Here is a 12338-nt window from a genome sequence, read left to right as displayed (position 1 = left end):
GTGAAGGCCCTGAACCCCCAGGTTTTTACTCTGCTGGGTGTGTGGAGGGACGGGGCTGGGTACACTGTGAACACATGTGAGTGTGCAAGAACCATGTGCATCAGAGAGCATAACAGATGTGCAGGTGCGGACTGGACTGGCCAGACCTTGGCCATATCCCTTGCTGGCTGAGCAACTTAGAGCAACTTTCTTAAACTCTTTAGAACACACTTTCTTCACGAAAAACAAGAATAAAGACTATTCCCATTTCATGAATTGTTAAGAGACCCAAACTCCAGGACTGGTATTCTGTAATCATTAAAACACCACCCAAATACTAGCTTTGTTATAAATGAGAGACAAGGAAAGAGCTTCAGAAAGTCTTCATTTCTCTCCAGACGGTAACTACTTTCAGATCTGAGCTTATCCCTGTCCGTTTTGTGGGTTTAGCAAACCTGAAAATGCAGCCAATAACTCAGATCCGAGGAAGCTTCACGACCAGGGTTGCATGGCTTGTCACTCGATGCAAAGCTTTTTTCAGGAAGATGATTTCACCTGCCATTCAGGCTCTGAATTGACAGAACAAAACCCTGAAAGCCGTGGAGAATCCCAAGTGGGTTTCAGAAAAGAACCAATGGGTCAGGTCTCAGGCCAGAGCCTGGGGAGGGCTTTGGGAGCAAAGTAACAGATAAAACAAGAGTCATTTAGATTTGCCATAACCGTCAGTTGGGTTATACTGAAAACATGGAACTCAACAATTGTAGTCCCCTCTGTTGGCAAGTCTTTATTTCCAAAGAGAGGATTACTTGCAGAGGCGCCCAGGACAATGAATCACCCTCTGGGTTGTTTGTAAAGATTTCCACAAGCCCCGTGACAAGCCCATGACCTATAAGATCTACCGATCAGTGCAGCTCTCACAGCCACTTACCTCCCCAGCTCCTCCCCGATGTCATAAAAGTCCTCCACCTTCTGCTGCTTGAACGTCTCCATGTTTGGGCTCCTCATTGAGGCCTGGAGCGTACAGCCCTGAAACAGGAGAAATCCTGAGGTTAGGACAGATGTGTCCATTGGTACCAGTCTGACTCTAGGCCCCAAAGTAAATGGCTAATAATTGAAAGGTAGCTCACAGCTCTCATTCCTCAAGAACAGGCTTGATCGAGCCTTTCCTCAGGACCTGTGACCAATGATGTATGGTTCTTACTTGATTTATACTAATTCAAGTTTGTTAAGGAGACAGATCTGCTCTGAACATGTTCAGAGAAAACAGAGCCATGGGCAACTTGGGCAATTTGTTCTCACAAAATTCAGGTCTACTGAGAAAAGAGGCAGCTGTGATGCAGGAAAAAAAGAACTCAGTTTTGAGTCAGAATAACTGAAACTTCCTGAAGAGGAAAACAAATGTTCTCTCCAAAAAAAAAAAAAAAAAGGATAAATGTGCACGAGGTGATAAACATGTTAATTATCTAGACGAGGGGAATACTTTCACTATGTATAAGTGTATCAGATTACCATGATGTATGTTTTAAATATCTTACAATGTTATATGTCAATTATAATTCAATAAAGCTAAAAAAATAATTTTAAAAAAGCTTCAGTTTCGAGTCCCACTTTTGCCTAAGTCATTTAAACTGCTGAGTCTTAACTTCCTCATCTGTAAAAAGGGTTAATACTGCAAAAACCACTGCAAATCAGGATATTATTTTATAAACTATAAACTGCAGTAGAAAGGTAAGGGATTATCATGACCTCAGCTCCCTCAGGGGCTGTGCCACCCAATTTCAAGTCTGAACTGATGTGCAGTTCACTCATCGCCCTAAGGGAAAGATTAGGGAGGAGGTGTGGCAAATAACAATAGGCACCAGGAGTCAGAAACCTGAGGTTCTAGCTGCAGTTCTGCCCACAACTAACTCTATGACTTCATCTCCTGTCAGTGGGATGCCTGTTTCCACGTCTGTATATGGCACTCCACTCCAGTACTCTTGCCTGGAGAATCCCATGGATGGAGGAGTCTGGTAGGCTGCAGTCCATGGGTTTGCTAAGAGTCGGGCATGACTAAGTGTCTTCACTTTCACTTTTCACTTTCATGCATTGGAGAAGGAAATGGCAACCCATTCCAGTGTTCTTGCCTGGCGAATCCCAGGGACGGGGGAGCCTGGTGGGCTGCCGTCTATAGGGTCGCACAGAGTCAGACACGACTGAAGCGACTTAGCAGTAGTAGCAGCAGCAATGTGGTGCTAACTCTGCCTGTCCAGTGCACCTTAGTGAGAACCTCAGGACAACTCTGAGCCACACAGAGCATCACCACAGAAGAGGCCGTCTGCACCCTCCCCTGGGATCCTTCTGCCCCAGGGAGCCCCCTAGTCCTGGGACAGCCACATGCCACCCTGGACAGCACCCTAAGGGCAGGGGCCAGGATACAGTAAGCACAACATAAAGATAAAACCAGCTACCCATGAATACATATATACAATGGAATATTACTCAGCCATAAAAAGGAATGGAATTGAGTCATTTGTAGAGACGTAGATGGACCTAGAGACGGTCATACAGAGTGAAGGAAGTAAAAAAAACACATTTTGTCTATTAACACATATATGTGGAATCTGAAAAAAACGGTAGACTATCTTACTTACAAAGCAGAAATGGAGGCAGAAAAGTAGACAACAAATACATGGATACCAAGGTGGAAGGGGGGGATGGGATTAATTGGGAGATTGGGATTGACATATACACATCATTGATAGTATATGTAAAATAGATAACTACTGAGAACTGACTGCAGAGCACAGGGAACTCTACTCAATGCTCTGTGGTGACCTAAATGGGAAGGAAATCCAAAAAAGAGGGGATATATGTATACATATAGTTGATTCTCTTCGCCATACAGTAGAAACTAACACAACCTTGCAAAGCAATTATACTCCAATAAAAATAGGAATAAATTTTAAAAACAGCTACCTGTGGATGCATCTTTCAAGAGTCATTAGCAAAGGGCTCTCAGAGCTCATTTTGGCTGGCACTGGCAGCTTTTCTTCTGCTTGGCAATCAGATACCAACCACGCCCAGGCCCTGTGAGCCCCAAAATACTATTTTCACCTCGCTGGGTGGAGGTACCATTACATAAGGGCACGTCTCATCAATGCCAAGTGGCTGGAGCTGTTTTAACTCTCAGGTGATGTCTATATTTCAGCCTCTTTCCTCTGCCCACTACAAACCAGAGTTCTGGTATCAAGATGCCACCTTCCTCTCTCCCTTCCACCGAGGCACACACATCCCTGAAGACCTCCAGGTGGAACTGGCCTGGCTCCCAGGTCTTACTCTCAGGGTCACCTGCCAGTCTTCTCCTGCCTGTCCATCACAGAGCCTCCTACTGGCTTGGTCTCACTATGCTCAGCCAGGGCCTGGCGAGTATGGAATCCTAAAAGGAGCAGGATCCCCAGTCCTAGGCTAGTCTGTGGGTGCATCAGTCACAAGACCCATAGCAGTCTGGCTCCCTGTCTGGGACTCAGTCCCCCTCATCTGTAACCTGGGGTGATAGCATCTATATCACCTACTTCACACATGCAGGTGAGGATCCACTGTGATAAAGACATAAACTGCCAGGCAAATAAGGATGATTATTGCTATTACTGTTTAACTCATCCCCAGGTCATTATGTTTCTGCTTCCCACAGCCACTGAGACCAATTCTGTTCCCTTCTGAGGAAAAGGAGCTGGGATTCTGGCAAGTTTGGCTTGACCAGATCAAAAGCTCAGCTCCCCTCACCCCCACCCCCATCATGGCAAGGTTCCTAAGACTAGGCAGAGGGTGGCAGGACTGCTATCTATCAGCTTCTTTTTGCTGTAAAAATACTTCCAAACAAACCACTTGAGCCGGATCCTGGGGGTGGAGGTATGAGTAGCTACTAATTTCCCACAGCTAGATGAAAGCAGAAAACTCCAAAAAAATTCTGTTGGCAGATACCCTGAGAGTGGTCCCAGGAACAGCTAAGATTCTCCTTGGCTAGAGGCCAGCTGCATTTGCTATCAGGAGTTGAGCTGGATTTGAAACTGTCCCACCTCCCCAACTAAACCATGAGTCCCTGCCTTGTGCTCACATCCTGGGTGACCAGAAGTTGGGGGCCAAGGGAGCCAACTAAGCTCAAACTAGGCCTACCAGTTTGGCCCCAACTCACCATTTCAGCATAGCCCCCCTCCCCCACAAATCCTCGACTACAGCCCCAAGTAGACTTTTCCTATTCCTCCAAAACCTTCACCCCTGCTACACCCCAGCTCAAGTTGGGCCCTTTTCATGGCAGAAGGGATGGGGATGGGGGGAGGGCACCTGGAGAGCCCTCCAAGTAAAACTCTTCCCTTCCCGCAAAGCCAGGCTCAAATGCTACCATCTCTATGAGCCTCCATGACTCTTTTCCTTACAAAACAGATGGAAAATTCTTCTTCTCTTTAAATTCTCACAGAGGCCTCTTTACAAACTGTTAGGGTTAGAGTTTACCATGTTCCGGTTCATATCATATTCTATGTCAATGTGTAACCCAAAGGGAGAAAGCACAGACTGCACAGGCACACAGGCCTGGGTTTGAATCCCAGCTCTGCCACCCACTAGCACACACAGCACGGTACAGCTTTTCTGAGCTTCAAATTACTTACGTAGAAAATGAGTCTAGGGACTTCCCTGGTGGTCCGGTGGCTCTACACTCTCATTGCTGGGGGCCTGGGTTCCATCCCTAATCAGGGAACTAGATCCCACATGCAAGAGTTTGCATGCCACACTAAAGATCTTGAGTGCCACAACTAAGATCCGACACGGCCAAATAAATATTTTTAAAAAAAAGAAAAAAAAGAGAATGAGTCCAGACAATGCCTAGGGTTAGTGAATATTTGGAGAACGCGCAAACACTGCTTAGGAGAGTATTCATTAGGACAATTACTTTGGAAAACTCTTGGGCAGTATCTATGGGCGTACCTAACAAAAACGCATGTAGATGGCTTCCAAAATGCTCCACATTAGAACGTTCACAGATGCACTATTAGTAATATCTAAAAATCGCAAACAACCAAATAGCCATCAAGTGAAGAATGGCTAGAGTTATACCCATATAATGAAATTATTATATAACAATAAGAATAAATAAACTACTGCTCCCTGCAACAATATGGATGAAACTCACAAACATAGTGTTGAATGAAATAAAACAGACACAAAAGACCACAAACTGTGTAACTCTCTTTTAGGTAAAACAAAACCGTGGTGCTAGAAGTTAGAATAGTGGTCACACCTGGGTCAGAGATTGTACCTGGAAGGGAACACAGGAGCTTTCTGAGTGCTGCCAATGCTGTTTCTTGATGTACATGTGTACCCTTATTTTGTGTGCAATCAAAATTTTAAACAATTAAAAATGAGTCTAATATCTGCTTTATGGGACAAATGAGATAACATATGTAAAGTGTTTTTAATAGTCCCTGGATGGTTCCAACAAATATGAGTTCCTTCCCTCTTGCCTATTGGAGCTTCATGAGGGCAAGAGTTGTGACATTCTCACCTCTATCCCCTTGTGGGATCTGGTACACAGCAGGCACTCCAAAATGTTTGATTTAAATGTAGTGTCCCAGCTGTCCTTTTCAAAGCTGCTGCTCAGAAAGCTCATCAGGTAAAAACAGCTATTAACTTAAAGCCCCTTCCTAACATTGCTCCCCAAGATGAATTTGCATATCACCAGTTTAGAGACATGAAACTAAAGGGGAGACATTTTGAGGTGGAATTAGTCACCATGTAGGACCCAGAAGCACAGGGACCCTTCTGGCCCCCAAAAGATGAAACCACACAGCAGAAGGCACTGATACAACCTTTGGCTAGGGGCCCAGGCCACTGGCTCCAGGCATTCCACAGGCAAAGTCCATCTTAATGCTCACATCTTCCTTAGTGGAATCTTCAGAGTTCACATTCCTGCCCCAACCCTAATACTAGGCAACATTTCTGAAAGTTAAGACAGACTTCCTCGATTCAGTTCAGTTCAGTCGCTCAGTCATGTCCGACTCTTTGCAACCCCGTGAACCGCAGCATTGCCAGGCCTCCCTGTCCATCACCAACTCCTAGTTTACCCAAACTCATCTCCATTGAGTCAGTGATGCCATCCAACCATCTCATCCTCTGTCATCCCCTTCTCTTCCTGCCTTCAATCTTTCCCTGCATCAGGGTCTTTTCCAATGAGTCAGCTCTTTGCATCAAGTGGCCAAAGTATTGGAGTTTCAGCTTCAACATCAGTCCTTCCAATGAACACCCAGGACTGATCTCCTTTAGGACTGACTGGTTGGATCTCCTTGCAGTCCAAGGGACTCTCAAGAGTCTTCTCCAACACCACAGTTGAAAAGCATCAATTCTTTGGGGCTCAGCTTTCTTTATAGTCCAACTCTCATATCCATACATGACCACTGGAAAAACCAAAGCCTTGACTAGATGGACCTTTATTGGCAAAGTAATGTCTCTGCTTTTGAATATACTATCTAAGTTGGTCATAGCTTTTCTTCCAAGGAGCAAGTGTCTTTTAATTTCATGGCTGCAATCACCATCTGCAGTGATTTTGGAGCCCCAAAAAATAAAGTCTGCCACTGTTTCCACTGTTTCCCCATCCATTTGCCATAAAGTGATGGCACCGGATGCCATGATCTTAGTTTTCTGTATGTTGAGCTTTAAGCCAACTTTTTCACTCTCCTCTTTCACTTGCATCAAGAGGTTCTTTAGTTCTTCTTTGCTTTCTGCCATAAGGGTGGTGTCATCTGCATATCACAGACTTCCTAGAACCTCACAAAAAGGGACCTTGAGGAACCTGGAGGACTTTTAGTCTCCACTCAGGAGCCACTTGCATCAGGAAGGGAAGTTAGAAAAGTTCCACTTTATCTACACTATACGTTAGGATTCTGTGTAAGAATTCAGGGGTGGGAGGAGTTTGAAACCCACTGCTGTCTGGTCAAGCCCACTTGTTTTGCAAGAGGAGGAAACTGAGGTCCAGACAGGAGAAGGGACTTGCTAAAAGTCACACAGCCTGCACCAGCTGCTCTTCCCGGCTTTTGTCAACAGCACTTCAACCCTCCAACAGTGGCTCCAGGGTTGGGAGGCCAGTGGCCTCCTGAGAAACAACCTGGGAGAGGGCCTCCAAGGCTGAAGGATTATCTCCTGAGGAAATTCCAACCTTACTAAGTCCCTCCCTCATGGAACCCAGCCCACCCTGCTGAACTCTCAGAGATCCTCACCCAGCGCAGGTAAAATGGGACCACTATTGTTCCCTTACACCCCCTCCCATGAAGAATCTTCACAATCAGGCTCTGAGGAAGCTGTCAACAGAGGGGAGGGCCATCCGACATTACAGCGCACCTCCAAGCTTTGGAGGCTGTGACACACCTCAGTCTCTGATGAGGAAGCTTGGACTCAGAGAACCTCAGCCGCCTGCCTAAGTGGACATGAGAAAACTATCTTCCCGGTGAAGGTCCACCTCTGCTGGGCAGCCTGCTTGCTCATTCCACATCTAACAACTGGGCGGCCCTCAGGGAGGGTGTCAGGGTCAGTTCAGGTCTCCATCCTGCCAGTGGGAAACTTTCCCCACACCCACTCACACCCACACACCCCTGCACACACTTGAGAGTCCCTTGGACTGCAAGGAGATCCAACCAGTCAATCCTAAAGGAGATCAGTCCTGAATATTCATTGGAAGGACTGATGCTGAAGCTAAAACTTCAATACTTAGGCCACCTGATGCAAAGAACTGACTCATGGGAAAAGACCCTGATGCTGGGAAAGATTGAAGGCAGGAGGAGAAGGGGACCAGAGAGGATGAGATGGTTGGATGGCATCACCGACTTGATGGACATGAGTTTGAGCAAGCTTCAGGAGTTGGTGATGGAAGAGAAGCCATCGGGTCACAAAGAGTCAGACATGACTTGAGCAACTGAACTGAACTGGACAGGGACTGGGTCAGGGTCAGTTCAGGTCTCCTTCTTACCAGTGGAACACTTGTCCCACACCCACTCACATCCACACACCCCTGTGCCCCTGCCCAAGCCTCTCTCAAGGCTGCTGAATGGAACCACTTCAGAAGCTAAAAACACATCTCGGGAGATGGGTGGTTTGGGGAAGAGCAGGACTCTGGAAGCAATAGTGAAGAGGCCAATGTGCCAGCATCCCTTGGTCACCAGGACTCTCCCAAGGAATGCCATATACAAAGCAGCTGAGAAACACAACGTCAGAAAACACAGCAGCAACCTCCAGCTGCCCCCCTGCCACCCTCACTGGACTCTCAAATACCAGGGCATGTGCTCTCTTCGCCTGCCCCTAGGACCTTCCCACCTGCCAGTGAGGCAGCAGTTAGGCATCCTCTCTTTCAGCGCACCCTCCTAACCTACCACCACCTGTATGGCCTCCGTGCTTACCGCTCTGGGCTACCTCTCCTCCCCAAAGAGAAGACTAACCTCCACCTTGCAGAGTTACAGTGAGGATCAGCCAGATCCACACATGCCATGAGCCATCCACAATGCCTAGCCCAGAGTCAGGTCAACTGTTGACAATACACTGGGGTCAAAACCCCAGCCTGCTGCAGACCTACTGGCTGGCCCCCTGCCCACCCTAACCCATCCCGGGCTCCAGACGTAGGGGACCACAGCTTCCTTCTGCCACTGAGAAAGCTGACGGGCTGCGGATGGAGGAGCCTCCTCGCATCAGCTCCTCGCACCAGGAGAAGGAGGTAAGTAAAGTGTAGGATGCTGAGAAGCCCAGATCCCCTCTCCTCCCAGAAATCTGGGGTGCTCTCCCCCGTCAAGGAGTCCTAACTTGATGGAAGTCTCTCTCCCATCTTCCCCCTAGGCGCCCGGTCTGCCCGCCGCTCCCACCCAATCCTTCTGGTCAAAAGGCCAGACTTCGAAGCCGGCCCTAGGGGGCCAACAGTCAGGTCCCGGAGGTCAAGGACCGGCCAGAGTGCCCAAGGCCAAGACTGGCCATAGCCGGGGGCGGGGGTGGGTGGGCGGGGGCGACAGGGAATAGGCGGCTAACGCCCCGGAGCAATTTGCCCGCTCCAGCCTAGCCCCGGGCCGCGCACCCCGTCCCGCCCGTCGAGCCCGCAGATGAGCGCTACTCACGGCGGGAGGCTGCGCGGCGGCGGGAGTAGGGGCGCGGTGGGCACCGGGGCCCGGCAGGGCGCGCCGCTCTCGGATCTGCTCTGCTCCCTGCGCGCCCGCCCGCAGAGCCACCGAGGAGGCGGAGCGGCGGGTCCCGTCCCAGGCTCCGGCTGGAGGCGCGCCCGGAGGCCCGAGACCCGGCTTGGAGCGCCCCCTGCCGGGAGTCCCCTCGGGGCACCCTGGAGTGAGGGCTGCAAGCCTCCCCGCCAGGTCGGATGGGGCACCTCCAACAGCCGAGGTTCCCAGGAGAGGGGGGCGAAAGCCAGTGGCAAGACCTGGCGTTTTCAGGGACTCTGCCGCTTACATGCTTTGTGGCTTTGAGCAAGTCAGCTAACCTCTCCAGGCCTAACCTGGAAATTGGTGTACATGAGCTGATACAGTCGATATAGCCTGACAAGATCACTCAGAAAGTGGTATTTCCTTGTCCGCCGCTTCCACGCACGCACCGTGAGAGAAATCCCACCAGGGAGCAGGCCTCTCCCTTCCTCCCAGCCAGAGTGGAAACCTTACCATCCAAGGTCCACAGTGGGGTGGCGGCCGTGATGGGGGTGGGGGAACACTTCCCTCCTCACCTCCCCGTCAGCTCACCCCCACCCGCGCTTGGGAGCGGCCTGGCCTCAGTGCCCCCAGCCCTGCCTGGCACGTTGGTGAGTGAAGCCCCGGATCACACCCCCCCCCCGCCCCTCCCCCCGCCCCTCCCCCCGCCTCCCGCCTTTCCGAGTGAAAGACTGGGGAGTGGAGTGTTCCTCTCTTCCTCCTGCCAAAAATCCCGGGAGGAAAAAGGAATGAGAGTGGAGGGGGTGGTGGAAGGAAATGGAAACAGAATGTAAATCAAGTTCAGTGGTCTTATTTCAAGACAAAAGGCTGTTTAAAGAAATGAAGGCCCCTTCCCAGAACCTCCCTCCGAGGCTATTCAGGCGGCTCCTTAAGATAGTCCCAGAGGACAAAGCTACAGATTCAGTCTTTTATTTTGCTCAAAGCTCTGCCATTCCCAGTCTTGGTCATGGCACTTGAACTTAATCTTTTTTTTTTTTTTTTAATGTGTGTGTTTTTTTTTTCTTTCTTTTTTTGGCCATGCAGGTTCACCCACCAGGGATGGAATCCCCACCTTCTGCAGTGGAAGTGGGAACTCTTAACCATTGGACTGCCAGGGAAGTCCCTGAACTTGTTCTTCATAAGTAAAGTAGGCAAACACTTCTTCTTACAGCATCTAACAGGACTACTGTGGGGATGAAATGAGACAGAGTGTATAAGATGCACCTAGAGGATCTCTCTGGGGCTTCCCAGGTGGCTCAGCAGTAAAGAACCTGCCTGCCAATGCAGGAGACTTTGAAGCCTCATGTTGGATCCCTGGGTTGGGAAGACGCCCTGGAGGAGGAAATGGCAACCCACACCAGTATTCTTACCTGGGAAATCCCATGGACAGAGGAGCCCAGCAAGCTACAGTCCATGGGGTTGAAAAGAGTCTGACACTATTTAATGACTGAGTGCGCGTGCACACGCGCGCACACACACACACACACACACACACGACCTCTACTCACATGAGCAACCCCGCCCCAGTTTAGCCTTCCTAGATACTGAGGTGCTGAGATGTACAGATGAACCAACCCTCCCCCACCCCCCAACTGACTGGTACCTTAGCATCTGTGACAGCCTCTAGAAAGATGCCCGGGCTTCCTTGTCCATAAACTTGACAACATTCCAGGACAGCACAGGCTTTGAGCCACCTCTCCCAAGAGCACCAGGCTACCTTGAGTAGAGTAATATCCAAGACCAGAGGTGGCTCTCCAAGTCAATGGGCTCAGGAGGATACCCACTGGTAACGTTTCTCCAGCATAAGGTGAAACCTTCATCCTCAGACCACCCTTCAGACACCTCCTCCCCCATTTCCTGTTATCTACTGCTGTGTAACAAACCACCCCAGCCTTGTGGCATGAAGCAATTTTGTTCAACTCATGTTTTGAGGGTTAGAAACACTGACAAGGCACAGCATATATGGCTTATCTCTGTTCTAGGATGTCTGGTGTTTCAACTAAGGAGACTTGAGTGGGTGGGAGTGACTTGAATGGCTGGGGGCTGGAATCATCTGGAAGAGTCTTCATTCACATGGCCAGACCCTGCACTACGTACGATGAATCCAAGGCTAGGCTCAGCTGTGTTGCGCAAGCACCTACACGTCTCCTTGCCATCCCTTCCCACTCTGAGTCTCATGCTTAATATCTGTTTTGCAGCAACAATGTCCTTGTCCAGAGCAAAGTGAACATTCTTGGATTGACACACAGCAAACTAGCCAAAAAATGCTGCTGCGGAAAGGGTCATTATCAGTCATTCTATCCAGCCTAGTCATTTTTCAGACGAGGAACCTGAGGCTCAGAGAGGGGAAGTGACTTGCCCAAGGTCACGCAGCTGGTAAGAGACAGAACTAGGATTAGACCCAGGCCCCCTCCTGATTCTCAGTTTGGTGCTCTTTCCTCTCTACCTGCCAAATGCATTGCCTAGGGAGGTACCATCTGGAAATGCATTTTGTGCTTGGTATGGTGTGACTTCATCAGACATTGAGGGCAGCGACTGAACACTGAACACGGGACCAAGGCAACAGTGGCAGGGAGGGGAGACCCGGAGGGTGGCGGCAGCAAGGACACCTACTCCAGAATGAAGTCAGGAGGAGGTCCAGGTAACAGCTAAGAATTATGCACGCAGCCTCAGTTCCTGAATGGATCCAGATGCCTCCCCTGGCATTTAAGGTTCTGACCTGCATTTCCCCACTGTGTACACACATCCTCTTCCCTCTTGTGTGTGCACATCAGCTCTCTTGCCAGCTTGGCTTATTGACTACTCCTGCCTCCATGTTTTTGTTTAAGCCCTTCCACCATCACCTCTTCATTCCATCCTACAAAATCCTATCCATTCTTCAAGGGCCCTCTCAGGTATTATATCTTTCATGGAAACTTCCCTGATCTCCCCTCTAGATGGCTTCTCCCCTGAACCCTACCACTCTTGGTTTCTACCCAGTTGACGTTCCCTTTCCTCTGTTTTAGTTGTAACGAGTGTCCACTTCTCTTCTCCTCAAGGGCAAGGACAACGCTTTGTTCATCTTTGTACCCATACACTTCCTGATATCCCCAACCCAGCAAAGTCTATTAAACTGAATTACTAGAATGTGAATGCCACAAGGTAAAGGACCATAACTGTCTT

The 12338-nt window shown here is 49.3% G+C and overlaps 1 protein-coding gene across 3 annotated transcripts in view; it reads right to left on the bottom strand.

The window, feature by feature from the left end:
* The window catches only part of DAPK2 (death associated protein kinase 2), a 140348-nt gene extending 131114 nt beyond the window's left edge, over positions 1-9234 (bottom strand). For 2 of the 3 annotated variants that reach the window (XM_027553784.1, XM_027553783.1), the window contains exons 1-2: positions 9102-9184; positions 908-1005 (exon numbers count right to left, since the gene is read on the bottom strand). In XM_027553784.1, coding sequence (XP_027409585.1) covers positions 908-984 — 77 coding nt within the window. In that variant the 5' untranslated portion in view covers positions 985-1005; positions 9102-9184. Of the gene's footprint in view, positions 1-907; positions 1006-9101 lie in introns of all 3 variants that reach the window. The other variant, XM_027553785.1, reaches the window with a different exon arrangement.
* Positions 9235-12338: the final 3104 nt, after the last annotated feature.

Source organism: Bos indicus x Bos taurus, chromosome 10 (assembly GCF_003369695.1).
Source record: "Bos indicus x Bos taurus breed Angus x Brahman F1 hybrid chromosome 10, Bos_hybrid_MaternalHap_v2.0, whole genome shotgun sequence".
Lineage (NCBI taxonomy): Eukaryota > Metazoa > Chordata > Mammalia > Artiodactyla > Bovidae > Bos > Bos indicus x Bos taurus.
The sequence above is the reverse complement of the archived record's forward strand: the minus strand, read 5'-3'. Positions and strand labels throughout refer to the sequence as shown.